This window comes from Corvus hawaiiensis, chromosome 5 (genome assembly GCF_020740725.1).
Source record: "Corvus hawaiiensis isolate bCorHaw1 chromosome 5, bCorHaw1.pri.cur, whole genome shotgun sequence".
NCBI lineage: Eukaryota > Metazoa > Chordata > Aves > Passeriformes > Corvidae > Corvus > Corvus hawaiiensis.
The window spans coordinates 25,026,770-25,046,167 of NC_063217.1; the positions used below are offsets into that span (position 1 = coordinate 25,026,770).

At 40.1% G+C, this 19,398-nt stretch overlaps 1 protein-coding gene across 2 annotated transcripts in view; it reads right to left on the reverse strand.

Annotated features, from left to right (window-relative positions):
* Window positions 1–3,472: 3,472 nt before the first annotated feature.
* The window catches only part of BEND4 (BEN domain containing 4), a 31,282-nt gene continuing 15,356 nt past the window's right edge, over window positions 3,473–19,398 (reverse strand). The window contains exons 3-5 of one of the 2 annotated variants that reach the window (XM_048302776.1): window positions 14,040–14,131; window positions 10,502–10,742; window positions 3,473–7,330 (exon numbers count right to left, since the gene is read on the reverse strand). In XM_048302776.1, the coding sequence (XP_048158733.1) occupies window positions 7,113–7,330; window positions 10,502–10,742; window positions 14,040–14,131 (551 nt within the window). In that variant the 3' untranslated portion in view covers window positions 3,473–7,112. The remainder of the gene's footprint in view (window positions 7,331–10,501; window positions 10,743–14,039; window positions 14,132–19,398) is intronic. The other variant, XM_048302777.1, reaches the window with a different exon arrangement.

A 19,398-nucleotide genomic window follows, 5' to 3' on the forward strand; every position in this document is an offset into this window, starting at 1 on the left:
CATTCCTAAATAGTTGTGTTAAATGGGGGCTAATGGGTTGAAGTGGGACCTTGCAGTCAGCTGGTTGAGGTGATCTAAAAGTCCTGTTCAAGAATGAGTTTTGTCTGTCTTTGCAAATATTTTATGAGGGACTTATTAAAAGATATGAAAAGTAAACGTTCCTTTAGTGTTTGAATTAAACTTTTTTTGAAAACCTTAGGAAAAGGGACATAATTTCTGCTTTCACAGAAGTTGTGCCAGCTCAGCTCCTAGTAAATGACGTGTATTGATTTACCCAAGCTCTTTGTGATTTTGTTTTTTAAATTTAGACTTCTTCACTTCTGATGCTGAATTGAGGCTTAGTAAGATCTTTTCTAGGTTCTCTTTCTGGCACTTGAGGTGACTTAAATATTCACTGCTCTAGTATAAACTGATCTTCAGTCTTTTAGAGAAGTATTGTTTTTACCCCAAATACTGACTGAACAGCAGTTTACCATTAAATCAGGCTACTCTGGATACACCAAACATTAAATTTAGGGTTTAAATATGGGGGTTTTATTTTCCTCTAAGGCAGTCGTAAAGAAAATCCGTCTTGCATTTGATGCACATAAAAATGGTTCATATATGAACCTCTGTCTCTGCATGTTATAATTGTATGTAGGTGTCTTTGGCTGCAGATTTGTACCTCACTGATCATCTTTCTCATGAAAGACAACTTTCTCAGCATCTCCTAATGAATTTGGATAACTTGGAAACCTTGATGTGAGAAAGACTTTCCAGTAAGGCTGTGGCTTTAACCTGTTCTGCTCCTTTCCCTTTATGCTTTGCACTGATTTCATTGGTTCTGACCTTCAGTGTAGAACTTCAGTTTCCAGGTGGTTCAAAACAGGAGTTTTAGGTGGAGAAGACTCATTCCAAAATCTGTGTTCCAGGAGCTCCATCTGCTCAGTAGGTAATTGGACACTTCTGGATCATTGAGGGAGATGTGTGTGATACTCTGGCTAGCATTTGGTGGGTTTACGAGTGTGCCAAGGTCAACTTTCTTCTTGGAAATGTCTCACCCTGGAACAGTCTTCCTGATGCTGTGGATGGGAAAGATACCCCAGGTGTTTCCTTGACATCCTGTTTGTCAAGGGGCTGTGTTGGAACTGCTTGCTGCTCTGCTTCTTTGGATTATCCTTTAGCAAATAAAAAAATCCCTCTTTCCATCAGTTTAATAAGTAGTTAAGGTTTTGGCTCTTCGAGGTTCTCGCATCATTTTGTGAGAATTTCAGTTTTTCAATCACATTACTACAAGGCATTTTTGAACGGTTTAATTAGACTTTTTCTGCTGTACTATTGACCCTGTTCCTAAATGGGAACTAAATTTAATATTAACTTTTCTAATGGGAAACTACTTTGAGTCATTAGCAAACCTGTTTCTTTCCATTTTCCTACGAAGACAACCTAGGTTGAGGCAATTATATCTGTCAGATGAGTGGGAAAGTTTAAAGCAGTTTTCAGGACAAAACGTTTTTTTAGCTTTTTCCCAACATTGTTCATGTCAGATTTTTTTGTCTTGACTTAGCTAATTAATCTGCTGATATGACTTTTTTTTTTCCTTGATGTGATACATTTGCAGTAGAAGCTGCTTTTATACTTCAGATATTGAAGGGTCTGTGGAGGAGGGTTTTTGTATTCATAGGGCAAGGTCACGTACTGAGATCTGCCAGGTATTCCAAGGGACTCCCTGGTGCAGCAGGGAAGGTTTATCCCTGGAGAGCTGTTTGTGTATGAACTTGCTAGGAAATAACCAAGACAGAGCCTCTGATTTAAACAGGCCCCACTCAAGGAGTGGTCAGGTCACACCAGTGGTGTTGGTTTGCTCTGTTAATAGCTAAGATTTATATGATTGTCACCTGGAGCTGTATTCACAGTTGCCTCAAGCACTTGGGGACTGTTTGTAGTTACCGATGGTGCAGACGAGCATAAGTAAGAGTCAGGGAGGGCAAGATGAGTTATTTTTGAGATTACATGCAGTTTCCAAACAGAAACCGACTTTGCAAGTTGGTACACATCGTAGTGTTGTCCATGCTGCATACGAGCCAGTGGCAGTCTGCTGGCTTCAGTCAGTGCCTCAGCAGAGGGAAGGAGGCAGAGAAAACCCTGCCTAGCTGAACTCTTGAGGACAAGATTTTGCAATGTGAGTAATCTTATTAAAATAAGATTACAAACACTTTTATAATATGAGATTGCACATGAGCTTGTTCAAAGCAAATGAGGTTAAAACTAAATACCTTCATATGCATGAGGTTCAATGTCTGACTTGGACCTTAAAGTTCTCTTCAGGGACATCTTGTGCCTCAGGAGAGATGCAACTGCCAGCATGGGCCATGCTTCTGAGGGCACCAGCACTGTTGCACTGCAGGAGCACAGTTTAGTCATTGCCTTACCAGTATCTTTAACAGGTTATTAGGTGAAGATAAAATGCGACATTATTGAATTACACTTCCCATCTGTGGTACTTGTTCCACTGCAGTTACTTCCTAGGCCGGCTTCTTTCCCATCCCAGGTACCTCTTATACCCCTTCTCTCTGCTTGCCCAGCCCCAGGCACTACCTCTCATGCTTATCCCCTTCCATATGCTCTGCTGCTAGACCTTATCTCCGTTTTTGAGTTTCATAAACCCAATTGCTGCCTCTGGTTCCCTACTTATGTACTCTTCTTCCCTGCCAGCTTTCCCTGCTGGGTTCCTGCCTGTACTGCTCCTTCACCCTGTTTGGTTTACACACAGCCCATCCCTTTTCCATCCTGCCTCCAGATCTACCCTCACATTTCCAGCCATTGCCCAAAAGTCTGGGAAGACAAAGTTTTTGTAAGATAAGCTAATTATAATTTTTTGCAGATGGATTAATACAGGTTTTTTACCTCTGTTTCTCAGAGTTACCTGAAATTATTTTGGTGGGGCGTTAGTACACTGTTTTCACTAATTGTGATTTTCACCAAAAAAATGCAGTAGGCTGAAGCCCCTGACCTAGAAAATACTTGCCCAACCCCAGTTAATTTTACAGCATTACAGGCACCTGAAAGTGTTGTTTTATAATGGCACTATTTGGTAACCATTTCAAATGGCTGACACCAGCCTGTGGGCAGGCCCGTCTGGCTCCACAGCCCAGCAGCAGTGGCTTGCTGTGGTGAATGTTTGTAACCGTAATTCCTCTACAAGTGATCTGGAGCCAGGATTTTCTAAAGCATTTAAAGAGAACAGGAGACATTCAGCCATCACTGGGTTCTGAATTAAAATAGGATTTAAACGTCACTGCTTGAAAATCCAGGTTTTAAGATTGCGGATGGGTACTTCTTTTGAGCAGTCTCTCTCTTTAACCAGCACATAAATCTATGTGGTTGTATACTGAGGTGAAAATGATTTATATTATATTCATACTTGAATTCTTCATAATCTTTCACTGTGGTTTTTGGTGCTTCATACCAAACAAGCATTTAATGCAAAAGAAAATGTTCTAGCACTTTATATAAATCTAAAACTTTTAATATATATTTATAGTGAGACCCAGGTGTCATGGCTGTCACACTGACACAACATTGCCTCTAGAGAAAGAGAGAGACAGGTTAACCAGAGACTAACTTTTATTGTGCATTTTTATGCAACAGAACAAATGGAACTGGAGGTATGTAGTAATAAAATCAATATTCAAATTAGAATTAACACTTGAAATAGTAAACTGTAGGTAACAAATGTCTTTATAATTAAAAAATATTGACTGTTTAAAAAATTCTCTAAGATTTTATATTCTTTAAAAGAAATGTGTGTTGCCACATAGAAAACAATTCACACATCCTATAGAAATTGTCACAAAAACCTTACTAGTCTATATTACACTATGCACTTTTCTTTTGTACAATATCTGATAAAGGTCTATCCCTAACCTGTACTTACTCTACACAGTACAATCATCATTAGAAAGTATTCATAGAATTAACTACACCATAACAATAAAAATATCAGGATTAATGTTTTTTTTAAATCACAGTTTCTCCACAAATATTTGTCATAGAAAATATAGCGAAGGCATGTTGGCACAGATGGGCGTGCGGTGCTGCTACACGAAGTTTGAGAGAAGGCAGATACCTAAATGACAGTAAGATTAAAGCGTATGGAAGGATAAGACAAGAATCTCTATCCTCCTGGGACTTTCTGGAGTGACATGATAGATAGCACTTTCCTTCTGTTGCTGGGAAGGGATGTACTGGCTTATAAAGCACACTGCCTAAATATGGACATTTCCCTCTGCAAGGGCTTATGTGCTATCTATTATTTCAGGTCCCAAATCTAACATATTGCAGATATTTAGATGCTTCAATGTGTATGAATTTATAACACCTAATGAACAAATTAACGGAATAAGATGATGTGCAAGGTTTGGGGTTTTTAAAATGAAATGTGTGGGTTAAGTGGTCATGATGGCAATTAAAAACAAAGACAGATAACTGACAAAAGTTTTTATACTCTGTTATTTTAAAACCAAACATGAACAAAAATATGAGCTGGTGTCTGTTAATGCCTGTCTGTGGCCATGATTCATGTCACTGGCTAGTGCACATAAGCAGTTGAGGGCAACATTTTGTTCATAAAGAAAGGTCCAAACCTGCAAAGCCATTTCTACTGCCAAAGTGGCTTTCAGGATGAAATTATACTTTTGGTTATTTTGCACAATGAGAGTAGAGGATTGTGAGTGGTTCCAGGATGCTGGCTATGCTTTTTACACTAAAAATAAAGCTAGGCTTACTAGTTACTTCAGCAAATCTTTCAGTTAGTAAGTGAGAGGTCTGTCCAGTTCAGTAATTCTGTTCTGTGACTCTTAAAAAGTGTTTCTATCCTAAACATCATACAATTAAGCATCTGAAAGGAAACCATTACAATGTTTACAAAAATACAGCATGATACATATCGCTGTGGACAAATTTACAGTATAATGTTGACTCACACGTTCTGACATGTTTTACCAAATAGTTCTGGCATGTGTCACCACATTAAACATAGACCAGCAAGACTTACACCATCTGAGCAATGTAACATCTTCTATTATAGTTCTTTTAAAAAAAGTGTAAGTTCAACACCGAAAAGCTACTATAGGATATCTGTACTGTGACATTTCTATACACTGAGTTTCTCCTCCAGAGGCCACCATGTGCTGTGACCACTCCAAGAAAGTCACCTCCTGCCTGTAATGAGGGAATGCTGTTCTAAACCCCTTGGTCTAGTGAGGTCCTGTGTGACTAAACTGGTAGTTGACTTTTAGAAAATAAATCAGTTATTTTGGGGCCAGTGAGTGCCTTTCAACCCCCTTTTAAAAAATCACCAAAATTAAAGTGATCCGAGAGATACTGGACATTGGAGGACCTAAAGCATATGGGGGCTGAGCAAGGTCCTCTCTATGGCAGTGCACAGTGAGCCTGTGTCCCGAGATGGCCCATGGGCCAGGAGAGACCAGTCACAACCACAGGCAAAGAGGAGGCAGAGGGCAGGAAGGAGCTCCTGTGTGGGTGAGCTGAAATTTGAGAGACTTCCTCAGCCCTGCAGCCAGGCTGGCCCTTGAGGAGCGCTGCACCCCAGAGAGCCCTTCTTGGTCTCTGAGGAAGGGGCTGGGTGCCTCCTGCCTTGCCCTGTGCATGGGGAGAAGGTCGGGAAGGGGAGGAGAAGGGTAAAAGGAGCCATTAGTAGCTATGCTTGTGGCTTGCACAAGGCGGTGAGGAAAGCTGGGGAGTATGAGAGATGCGTTCAGGAGAGTCAACGCTGATGAGGTAGCACTAAGGATGGTCAAAAGTGAAGTGAGCTTGCTTTCCCAAAAACAGTTCCCTGTACCTGCCAGTGGGGAAATGTTGCCTCAGGAAGAGCTGGTTCAGGCTGTGGAGGATGCCAACACTGGCCTGAAATAACACAAAGGTAAGGAGATGGAAACACCCTGATGTGGAAAAGAAAGGGCATCATTTCTTTGGCATTGCGTATTTCTGGCATGGATCAATTTAGAGGGACAATGAACTCCTAAACTTTTAAAATTAGACTTCTTTTGTAGATTGACTTTTGTTTTTAAAGCTAATATCTGCTTCCAATGTTGTGCACCATTGTGAGTTCTGCTGCAACAGCTCTTTTCTTATAGCTCTCAGTCTGGATCCTATGTCCACTTACTACAGAACACTAAACCAGGTTCTTCTTGCCCAACCCCTCCCTGAAAGCAAAACTGAGCAAAACCAGCACATTGCCTCACCTCTTTGAAGGAATAGATATAGAACACAAATGAAAGTGAAAACAAGAAAAGGCAATTTAAAGCCTCTAAAGCTACATAATATGGCTGCAGAATAGGAACAGACAAAGGAAAATCTGTCTTCTGAAATGGCAATTTGTTTTTAGCAATCTTGTTTTAATGAAAACTGTCATGATCAACTCTAATCCTCTAGAAATCTAGATAAATATACTGTCTGTCTGATATACAATGCAATTTTTATCTCTTAGAGGTGCCTGTTATTGTTCTGGGTCTTTGAAGGATTCTGCTGTTGACGAGTGCTTCTGTTTTACTCGGGAAGCTTAATTTCCTGACAGAGTTGGCTAAGAAAGTCCCTGGATTTTCTATCTTGTGTGGTATTTTAAGGTAGCATTTATAATTACGTTCTTTTCTGTTAGCAAATGGGAAACCACTCCTTTTTTGTTGTAAGTGTGCAGACTTATACTTAAATCTTCTTGTCAGGGAAAGCAAATAGCACCCAGCTCTTCTGAGTCCAGGCCTAGGATTGTTATCAATAAGCTGAAGAGATAGTAGCTGTTGTTTCTTTCGACATTTTTAGAGTTTTTAAATAACCTTTCCTCTATAGCTGGATGAAATGAACTGCATGTTCCCTTTGAGTGTGCTATGAGGGATTTGGAAATAATAGGCACTGAGAAGTCCCATAAAGCAGGTCTTGAAATTGATTTCTTTCTGTTAACTGGGATATGGTAGGATGGAGAAGCTGAAATGTACGCAATACATGTTCAAACATGCTTTGGACTCCTAAATGACAGCAGGGTTAAGTGTGTTTAACAAACAGTCTCTCCTAAATTAAGTGGTTGCTACTGTCGTATGATGTGGTTCTCACTGCCATCAATCTCCAGATCCATCTTGCATACCTCTATTGAAGACTTCATCCTGTGATCCGGGGTGGTCAGTCCCTTCATAATATGAGGTGCCATTGTGAAGGAAAGTCCCCACGGCACGGCCCTGGCGCGCGTGTCCCACCGCGTCACTGAACACCTTGTTTATTTGCTCTTCAGATGGCATCCACCAGTCGGGGTTGGAGGTACAGTGCATCCTAATGAACTCTGCAGGAAAACATGCAAGGATAAAAAGCAACTTGCCTTTGCAGCATCTGGTATTGCCCAGGCATAAAAAGCTCATGGGAAATAAGAAAGGAGGTATTGCTGCTCTACTTAAGCAGAAGTAAAGTCTTTATGGGGGATGCCATGATAATGCCACTTGGACATATTTTATTTCTGCACAAGTGTGTTTCTCCACATGCAGTGTATGTTGTTACACCTGATCTACCTCAGTGACTCATGGGACCTGGATATAAAATCCCTTCTTGTGGAAATACAAAAAACTAATTTGAAGTGAAGGCTGTGATTTAGCACGTGCAATATGGAAGCTAACACGAGCCAGGAGGTATTTAATTTGAAACCTGTTGGTGTCTATACCTCAAGGTGATTGCTGTTGGATCTTTCTGACCTCCCTCTGCTGGCTTCTTCAGCATCTGCAACCTGCAGGAGCCCCCAGCCCGCTGGAAAATGTCACTGCCATTATTTCAGTTTGGTGCTCCTTTCTGTTTGGGATATCTTTCCTTTCTAAGTTCTGCTATTTTCATCTCCTTGTATTTTACACCTATTTTTTCAGAGACTAATTTGGCCTTAAAAATAGCTAAATGAGATTTGGGGAGCCTTGCAATAGTTTTCAATGCAAGAGAAAATGAATTGTACTGCATGTATTTTAGCTATTTAAATAGCTGCTGCTTCCACATACAGCTATTTGTATGTGATGTTTACATTTTTTATAATTTATTTTTCAGATTCTTTGACATGCTATATGTTAGACTTGCAGAAAGTGCCTTGCCAGTTCTGGAGTTGTAACTGCTAGACATAGCTCAAATAGGTGTATTTGGACTTTGAAATATCCAAATATGATTTTTAAATGTGAGGGCACCTTATTAGGGATATTGGATACACTGTACCTCATATGGAAACTGAGCTGCTTATTTATTCTGTAACATTAGTTATTCCCTCATGCAGTACTGTGCATCCCAGGATATTTTTAAATTCTATTTTCTACTGTTGACAAGCACAATAAGTGGTGTAAGGTAACTTCATTAATGTCACCACATCTCCAGACAGGGAATGCTGTGCTTTTACATGAGTTCCCGTGCCTGCAAGGTATCTCATCTGTTGGACAATTAGGATGTGATTTTTGCATAGCTCCTCCAGCAGTGTGTCTACAAAAGTGATAGCGATCTCTGTTTTAAATTCATTTCCCTGGAAATCCACACAGGCAACAGTAATTCCTACCTAGTTATGTTCACATGTGCCCCCACAGACTCATCTTTTTCTCAGAGAAATGGTTACCACGTAAAGGAGTAGCGCTATAATTTAAGCATGCCAGGATGTTTTAAAACTGGTTCCAGACACCAGTCAGTTGTAGGAATATATTAAAAATGTTTATATATATTTAAACTACTCTGAGTGCAGAAAGAGAACCAATTTGAACTCCCTGCTATGGTGGAAAGGCATAATTAGCTGGGTTGAGAATTAGTCAGACACTTGTTACCTTGGCTTGTAAATGAGTAGGAGCTAGTGGCCAACTCTCAGCACTGGAGGATGTTGTCATGTTCCCACCCACACACGAAAACCCAAAGGGAGAGCTGTCTACTCTGCTTTCTTAGCTGGTCATTAAATACTGCATGTTTTGGCTTCCTCTTTAAGCTTCTGAAAATTAAAGAAACTATCCTTTCTCTTTCTCCCAAGGAGTGCTCCCCATGTTCTGTGTGTCCAGGACCTCAGAAAAGAGAGTGACTACAAGCAAAATTCCATGTACAGATGAATTTACTATTAGTCTTAGGAGACAGGTGAGAGAAAGGGGAAGAAAAGGGTATCAACACTCTGCTTGTGCATAAATTATTAGGTGATACTTAAAGTGACTTAGTAAATGCTAAAGCACTTGTATCCAGCCTTCATTTTCCAGGAGGACTTCTGGGCCCCTGAATCTCTCTCTAGACCTCTGCAGCATGGTGTGCAATGGACTTGCCCTTCAATTAGTCTCTGAGTGAGTTCTGGTACAGTATCATACAGCAGGTTAAAAGATTCATTTGTAGTACAAAAAGAGTTTGTTTGCCTAATTTGTCTGTAAAATCTGAGTTCATTACCTGGTTACATCAACGTACCCTAACCACAAGTTTTATTTACTTAGCCTTATTGGATTCTTCTACCCTAAATGGGAAGAGGCCCCATCTGATGTATATAACCACTTTGGACTCCAGTTGAATGAGTAAAGATATTTTTATCACTGACTGACCACAATATAGCTTTTACATTACATTGATTAGCAAAACATTATTGAGGTTAGTTCAACCAAAATTTCATGTATGCGGTCACAAAATACTATAAAGTTAACTGTGAGTTAATTAGAGGAATAATAAGCTTATGCATCCATACAATGCAGATGCTGATACTAAAAACATATTTTTACTTTGGCTTTAAAAAGTCCTGTTTTGTATGCTTTATTATAAAGCTTGGTACCAGCCTTTTCAAACAATTTTAGGAAACCGAAGTACACAACATTCTTTTCAATCTGTACCCTTTCTGTGCAATATCCTCACTCTCTGACATTGTGAAATGCTTGCAAAACTCCCCTCCCTTTTCAGGCTAAACATGGGGGAAAGTTGTTCCCTAACATTTTCAGGCAATGTTGCATCAGTATGCCAAAAAAGAAGTTAAATTCTTGGCAACACGCTTGTGTACTTTGTAGGCAGTTAACCTGCAGATGTTCTTGACCCTAGAAGAGGTTTTCAAAACCTACTCTGAAACTCAGCTTCTAACTCCAGTGATGCATCATACCCTTACTAGACATTAGACTGTAACTATTCCTTTGGTTAGTTTTGCTGTGTATCAGTGTTAACAAATGACCTGAGTTTATTATAAAAGCGTGTAATCAGGACTGTCTGGTTTTGCTAAAGTGTATTAGTGTCATGTGCCCTTGCAGTTGTCTCCTCTCTTAAATAAGCAGCCTTGTTTTTTCCCATCAAAAATACCCAAAACACATATATTATACATACATACATACTTGTATGTATGTATGAAAAGGAAGTGGAGGGTTTCTGGGTGCTTGTCACCTGCCTGTGAAACCCCTTCTAAGTTCTGCAACTGTCAGCCAAATGCTTCTACTGAGCCAGAGCCAATGTGGTGAAATGAGATCACATATGGTGGACACTGAGCGAAAAGATGCAGTACCTCTGAGACATGTTACTTTAACTGGATCCAGAGGACGTCTTTCAGGACCTGTCTCTCCTGACTGCACTGACCTTTTCCTTTTTCCAAGGCCGCATGAGTACTTAAGCTCATCGGTTGTGAAAACAAATCTGATGAGATAGCGAAGGAGCCGTCGTCCATCTTTCTTGGAAGAATTTACAGCCTCATCCCACTGTTTACTAGTGATGTAGACAGGGTAGTTGTTCAGCAACTGCTTACTCCCCTGAAAAAGTGAAATATTTCTGTTGCTTATTTTAAAAGGCAAATAAGTGAAGATGTCAGTTGCAATAAAAGATACATTTTTTTAACTATCTGCGATACTGACAGTGAAACACAACCCGAAGTGAACATGTAATTGCTCTTACAGAGAATGAGTACTTCTAAAATTATATTTCCATTTTCTAGAAATCAAATTGGGTGAGGTATGATGAATACATTTTGAGAGGTGTAGCTATTGATAATTTCCACTATCACAAGCAGGTTAAAAAGAGTTAAGAATCAGCAACTGGGCATACTATTTAAGTGCAATGTTTCTTCTTAATATGTTAAAATGCATAAAAAGGGTCTTTGAAGAGTGTGATCAAATGGATCGCTTCATCGCTGCTGATAGTTTCCTTCAGAGGTGACTCTTTTGGTCTATTTTTATAATAAATTTATTACTTCTGTAGAACACACCTGAAACTTGACAGCAATTCTGTTACTGTGAAAAATGTAAAGAAAATAAATAAAGGAACTATGAAAACTAAAAGCTTCATTATTATTAATGAATGCTGTATTAACTCAAATTATAGCTTTACAGAAATGCCACTGTGTCAGCTGGAAAGAAATTTTGCTTTTAACCTTCATAATTCGTGTGTTTCAATATTCCAACATTAAATGAATGCTGTGGGACTAATTATGGGGGTTCCCATAATCCACACACATTTATAAGCCCTCTTAAGTCAATTGTACCCAAATTGTATTTAATTCTTGTTGCCCATAAAATGCTAGAGTTCAGGATTACCCAATTAATGTAAGATGGTACTGTTAATATACTTGAAATAATTGAAGTACAGAATAAAAACCCAAACCACACCCTCCTAGAGACTCATTCACTTTTACAGCTGCACTTCTTTATCGAAACACATAAATCTGGAAGCCCAAGTAGTAAACTCTTTGCGTAGCCCCCAGGTTCGCCAGGAGCTTGCAGTGAGCTGCAGAAACAGAGGTCTGACGCTCAGCGAGGCAGCCACATGCTGCACTAGTGGGCAACTGCTGCAAAGTCCTCACTTCCAGCCCTTTGATAGCTGAAAACTTTTAAGGACTACCCTTGCCTTCTTTCATATATCTATTATAGCATCCTGGGAGACAGCTTGAGAGCATCTTTGAAGTTTTTCCTCAGGTATTTGCTTTTAACTTTTTGCAAGCTTGATAAATATATGGAAGATTGAATTTAGTGAAGACCATGCTGAGATTATCATTAGATAATCTGTATGATCTAGAGTACCACCATCTCCCAGTGGGGTTAGCATCACTGGGAGCTCAGCCTGTGTGACTGTCTGCTACTTGTTTGCCTTGCTGCAAGCTGCTGGCAAAGACAGCTATGGACAAACCCAAAACTCTGCAAAGGAAGCCAAAATGTAAGGGAAGAGATGGGCTTTGTCTGTCTGAAGGGCCACTCTCCCCCAAACATCTCAACACTTCACTCACTCCCTTGCAGCTGTAAATTCAAGCATATAACCCCTAAGAGAAAGACCCTTTACCTAGAGTCTAGCCCTGTTATAATTCTCTTTGCCCTTTGTTATCTCCTCACATCACTGCAAACAGGTCACGGTCAATTCCTCCCCCTCCATTCATGATACAGGCAGCTGATTTTTTGCCCAGTACATGAACCCCTGGGAAGCCAGTAATAAGTCTGAAGAGCTCTGCCAAGAAGAACATTACAATCCATCCAGTCCAGCTCCTTGTCCTCTTCCAACAGGGTGCAGGGGCTGGGGAAGGAAGAAGAGCAGAGGGGCAGCATGGAAAGCTCTTTGGAGGTAATACACCCTTATGCTGAAGTAACTGTGATCACTCTGTCCCAGGGGGAGCTGACATGAGTACTTCCTTGGCTTGTTCCGCTAGATCAGTACAAAGGACCTTGTGATCCTCATGTTGGTACTTAATTTTTTTCAGCAGCTAGCTTCACATCTCTTTTACATAAAGTCAATTATTTTCCTACCTTAGATTTCTGAGACCTATTTTTTCCCTATTAAAAAAACCTTTTAGTGAAGCAAGGACCATTCTTACTGATACCACTGTAAAGTATAAACTGCAGGTAATTGTAGGCACTGCCTTGTTTTTAAGCCCTATCAAGCCTGGCTTATGCAATGCAAGCCCATAATGGCACAGGGTAAGGCTCCAGGCTCACTCGTGTGCCTTAAGGACAGATGCTCATGCGTGGCTTTGCTAAGCAGCAAGCTATCCTAGAAGCTATTCTGTGTTTGTATATATAGCAGTGATTAAAATGTGGAGCAGAAAGGCATAACATCTAGATTTCATGAGAGCTCACGTTGCTATTAACTGAGGAGAGGGTAATGAATTTTGCGTAACTTTCTCAGCCTCAATTTTATAACACTTCTCTTTTGTTTCCCCTGAAACTCGGGATATTTTTCCTCATTCTTCTCCAAGGCATGATATAGTGCTATGCTATTCTATTAAACAGTTACTGGATTCCTGGTACAGACACACTTTCACTGCTTCCTTGGAAAGTAAAGCACTTCTGGGCAAAACATTCTCAGTAAATATATGATGTGGTTTGGTGTGTCCAGCAGACATTAAACTACAACAAATATAAAAACTCCCAGAAATTAAATAAGCAGACTCTGAAGGAAGAACCAAAATACAAATGTATCTCTGCTTGTATTTGTACATGACTAAGTTTATGAATAAAAGATTAATATCTGTGTGCTTAATTGAATAAAAAATTCTGTCACACTATGACAAGCTATTCCTTGTGGGATATTACAGAACAGCCTCAGTTTTTATAGTACTTGAAAATTTTAGTTAAGCAAAAGAGCATTAAAAAAAGGAAAATGAATCATTGGAATATACTTGAATGATAACAGCTAGTGATAAATATAAATACGTATATATTAATTTGCACAGGATAAAACTGAATGGAGGAGCAAAGTGATACACACCCTGAACTGCTGCATGCCACGTGCAGCCACTCTCAGTCACCCAGCCACAGCTGTCACCAGGCTAGCTCTAGCCTAAATTCTACCCACAAATATGGTGTTTCTGAGGAAAGAGGAGAGAAAAACTACCCAAGCAAGGCAAGCACACCTGGTGCTGACGGAGGGGGAGTTACGTGCTGCTCAGTGAAGTCATTCTAGATTATACTAATGATCAGTTTCCTCCATTTGGGGGATTACTGTACTTAAGAATGACAGTTTTTAACCTATTTTTTACTACTAAGTGCCTACTGATTTATTTGCCTGCATGTGTTTAATGAATTATCAAGCACAAAGAGAGGTAGCTTGTTTTCACTGTACACTACCTCGGTCGGATGGTCTGTTGGCTGCGGTACCATCAGCTGGTTGTGATGCTGAAGTACGGTCTTCAGATAATCTAAAACGGTCTGGCAGGGCACTGCATGAAACAAGTTGCAATTACTGTATATTAGCTATAAAGCACAAAATAGAACAACAATATTAAATCAAGCAGTGTTCTTTAGTATCTATTTTCTGTGCCTGTGAAATTTATTTCAAATAGGAAATACTTCTCATTTTGATTTGTGCAGACAATTTAATAAACGCACAACAAATGTTGTATTTCCTATACTGAGATCTCTGAAATTACTTTTATTTTCTGCCCACTAGTTTTCAAAGGGTTTTTTTTCCAAGTTTGAAATTATAATTACTACAAATACAAATTAGGTCAGCAGTAATGATAATAAGAAAAAAATCTGTAAGTACTGTAAAAATCCCAAATCACACAAAGGAGAAAACATTTCTTGGACCTAAATAATGCATTGATTGACATGTAAATATGCTCAAATGTTTTTCAAACTACAGTCTGATTAAATATACTAAAGAGATTCAATGACTCGTATACTTTAATTTCTATTCCTTTCCTCCTCCCAAATTTGTTATAAAACTAGGTGTTAGGCAAATAGCTTTACTTCTCTTTTCTCTCATCTTCCCCCCTTTCCATTCCCATCACTCTCATCCATTTCAGTAGTGGTACCAACATCCTATTCCCTTCTGTTGAGGTGATAGGTTAATTAGGGATGATTCAATTACGGGTCTCTCTTAAGCAGATGCTGCCACATCCCTGATTAACTCTGGAGTATTTTTGAAATACAGCTCTTTTCTCCTGAGCCTGAAACACCATAGGAGAATTAAACAGATATTAATCCAGCATTACAACTGACTGGTGCAAGACTAAATAAGCATAGTTTTTAAGGTACTTTATGACTCTCACATTTTGTATGGGTTGTTTTTGCAAAGTATTCAGATTTAATCATAGCTTCAGCTCAAAACCCAGAAGAAATATTTGTGTTCCTCTTTTTTTATTACTATTTCTTGGCATTTTATTATTTCTTTACACCTGAAAAAATGTGGTGTTTTGGGCTTTATCTTAAGTTGATAATCTGAAAGCAAGCACTGAAATAGCTGAGGATGTCTCAAGGTAGGATTTACAGATATTTTGCCCTCTTTGCTTGGCATTCACACCACACAGCAACCACACCCCTGTCTAGGCAGCCAGGGTGCAGAACAACATTACTCTGTGCAAAACAGATCCTTTACTGGGCGATAAGTGGAGTTACATCCAGCAGTCTGCCTACAGAAGACATGCCAAGTGCCTGGTTTGATGAATAAACTCCAATGTTATTGCACCCCACATTGACTTCTCTGTAAAGACAACCTGTCTATTTACTCCTGCTTCTGGTTTGTCACACAGTAAGTAGTTTCACTGCAGGCTATCCAAGGATGTGCTTACTTATGTTCTTCCAAAGGGATGGGGCTCAAAGGAGAAGACAACAAGAAATTACTTAACCTGTTGTGTCCCCAGCAGACGAAGTATAGATCTACTTTAACCGTATGCTGCTGATAAAATGCCTTCTCAATACCAGTGAGAAACATGAAAGTACTAAAAGCTGGCCGAAGCTTACAAAAACTTCTATCTTCATAAAAGCAGTTTTGAGCACAAAATTGTATGATTTTGTTATCATTGTAGTGACTGGAGGATGCTGAGCACCTTTTGACTTTAAAGCCATGACAGAGCATAGTTTGCTATTGGTACAAATAACCTCAGCCTTTCAAACACCAGGTGCTATTTGCAAATCCAGACTTCTTGGGCTGCCATATTACCCGAAGCCTGGAAAAAACCACAAAGAGGGCAGCATGAGGTGCAGAGTCAAAGCTTTGGTTTTGCTGCTGTGCCCCTCTTACAGCTCTGCAGATATTCTCTTTGCTGAGAACTGTTTCCTCCAAATCCTTCAGCAAATGTAACTTTTTAAGAGCCTGGGAGTCCTAGCTGTGAAGATGGATAATCATTTAAGTCTGCTAGCTTATTTATTTTGTTTGTCTTTGATGTGGCCTCTATAGGGTTAACAAGATCATAGCTCCAAGGGCTGATACTCTGCATGTTTATGCAGGTATCCACTATCACAGATATCACCAACAGGGATCTGTGCTTACTGTAAGCAGTAGGAGAGACACCAACATCGAAATAACACTTGTTATGATTTAGTAGAAAGCCTATGGAGAGGCACTAATTTTCCTGCCCATTAGGGAAGAAGTTTCCACAGCCTTTACTTTCTGAAAGTGCCGGCATCTCAGAACGGACACTGGAGGTGGCAAAGTAACCTGGCCTGCAACGAATGAAAGAGCAAGGTCTTTGCAGGAGCTAAAGGACGAAGAGGAGAAGTACCTACAGGCGACCTGGTGTGCCAAGGAAGGCTGGTCTGGCTAAGATGTTAAGCAGGACACATGTAGGAGGTGGCAGGTATTTGCTGTTATCGATCCAAGTTTAAGTCTTTGTTGTTGTTCTAGGTGTCTGTATGTTGTAACAAGTGCTTATTCAGCACAGCTTGTCACAGCTTTCTCTGCAGAGTATCCTAATTTCTAATAAATAGCTGAACAGTGAGTGTGGTGGTCACCAACTGTGCCAATGACAAAAACCAGGCTATGATCTCTCAGCCTGAGCTGCCACACAGCACAGCGACTCCCTGGACTAAATCCTCCTTGCAACAGACAGCATCGATGGGTAAAACAGAAGCACTCAAGTCATCATCTTCCAGTGATGCAGTTTCTACCCACAAGAACATAAACCTTATTTCAAGTCTGCATTTTGTTTTCCTTCAAACCGGGTTTTACAAAATTTTTGGAAAAAAAAAGGAAAATGCCTGTTACTTGTTACATACCTCGTGGTAAAGTAATTTCTCCCTTTGCTTTTAGCGGAGCTCAGCACCTCTGGAAGATCAGTGCTGAGCTTAGCAGAGTCCCTACACCTACTTACATGTCTGTACAGCTGAAGGCTGTGGCTCTTTTGGCCATGCTGTACATCACTACTCAGGCAGAAAGTCACCGTGTCTTCCAGAAGCTTTTTCAGTGTACATTTCCAGGGGCTAAAACCAAGCAGAGCGATGTTCTCTGTGCCTCAACACACGTGATCGGCCAGGTCTGTCACCTCTCATCTTCCTCACTCACTGACTGTATGCTTTCCCTCAAGGATTAAAGTATTAAAAGCATGGGCTGTGAACAGTTTCACAAAAAAAATCCCTCCAGAAATTTAACTGCGTAATGGCAATTTCCCAAATACAGATATATTTGTACTTTAAAATCATGTTTTGTGATACAATGTTATGTAACATCCTGAATATCTGTAATATCCTCATCAACCAAACTTTTCATCTCATCAAAACCATAATTTGGCAAGATGTTGCCTGGTACTAATGCCATTATTCTGTTTTAGTACTCTATTAATTTAAGCTGGCATTAGCTGTGCAATTAGTTTGTCTGGGCTCAATATCAGGCCAACAAACCCACCATCATCCAGGATATCTCATGTCCTTTAAAAAAAACCCCTCAGATAATATTTGCATCTTTCAGCCTTCTGAAGCATCCAAAATATTACAAAACATAAAGAAAAATTATGGTCAGACCTGTCTTTTTCATGTTTGGTTTAGCTCCTGAAGTGAGTTGTCCAAACCTCATGATTCCGAAAACAAGCTGCTTTGGTAGCAGCTGCCTAGTGCCTTTGGTAATAAGTTGATGTGCACTTAGGGTTGAAAAGCTGGTGTTCCCAAGCAGCTACTGCTCTTCAGCTGTCCCAGCATTGGGAGGGAGTTGGGACAGGCAGCTGAGGCTGCACTCCCACATGAAGCTGGTGGTGAACATGTGGTAACACCCAGAGTTACAATGGAAATGGAAAATATTTCTACCTGCTTACCATCATCATTACATTGGTGTGACCGCATCACGTTACCCTTCACAAGTACCAGAACAGAAATACTCAATGAACAGTTCCATATTATTGATAAAATCTATTTCCATCTGATAATGGTCCAACACTGTTATTAGGATGTCGTATTTTTCCTTTATTTTGCCAGGGAAAGAAAGCCTTCTCTAGACAACGCTCCAGATTTAATTTTAATTATTAATTTGTTACTGATCCAAACTTCTGCTTTTTATGCATCACCATTAACTTCCCCTCTAATCTTTGTTATGTTTCTAACTGTTCCTTTCCCTCTAAGCTGGTTGGTTTTGTAACCAACATTAAACTTTTCCTCCTAGATAGTCTTTTGGGGCCCTCAGTAACAGGCTTTTAATGTTTCCCAGTTATCACCCACTCTATTTTTTTTTTCTTTTTAAACATTTGTCTCTAATGATTGTTTCCAAATTTTTATGAAGTGCCAAGAACATCTCTATTATTGGTTTGAGCTGGGTTTTTGCTCATTATAAATGTTAGTGGGACACAGTCACTTGCATTGGTATCTGTCAAAATGAGAACTCTCATCTATCCTCCCAAAAATGCGGCCTCCAGTGTAAAACATTCCAGGGCTGTTTATATTGCCAAAGCACAGCACTGTGAAGAGATGCTTGGGCTTGCTGTAAATAAGGCACATCTCCAAGGTAAATAAAGTGTATCTCCAACTTCTCCTGCAGCATCAGACAGTCCCAGTGAGAAGGGATGGCTCAACCCCAGCTTGGCTGCATGTCTCTGAGCAGTGGCCTCAGCCCCATAAACAGACAGTAAGAAATCTGGTTATTCTCTTCATTAGTAAGATTTTGTGCTCTGTAGCTGACACTGGCTAGTATTCCTCCTGGTGTTTTGCAGAAGATGAATCCCTTAGCACTCAAGACCGTTTACCTCTGACTCACCAGTGAGGAGGAGAACTGGGAAGGGTGTACATCTACATCCACCCCGCTCAGGCCAGCAGCTGTTAGCTAAGACTGGCTCAGCACTGCAATGTGTCCTCCTTCACTTGACCTTGAGCGACGCTTCTCTCCGAGTTCATTGCAGGGCATTTCTAAATTGATGCTCGACTGTCAAAAAGATGTAACAAATGATAGGGAATGTGCTGACGAACCACAAGGCTGTGTGAATTTCTTATAACATTAATGGAGATGCCTTTGCTGCCTGAGATTTGGAAAAGTGTGCACGGTTTGGATTATTTTAGCTCATACAGTAATTTATTTCAATAGTCATCTGAAAGCCAGTGAAAGCTGCATGGATGGTCCACGAAGGCAAATTGTTTGGGGTGTGATGAGCTGGAAAAACAGCAAGGGGCAAGAAGAGGTGGAGGTTAGGATCTGTGGAGGAACTGATCTCAGTGCTCAAGAGCCTAAAAATTTGGATGTCTGTGACTGGATGGTAAAATAAAACCAGCACCCATTTGTAGTGACAGC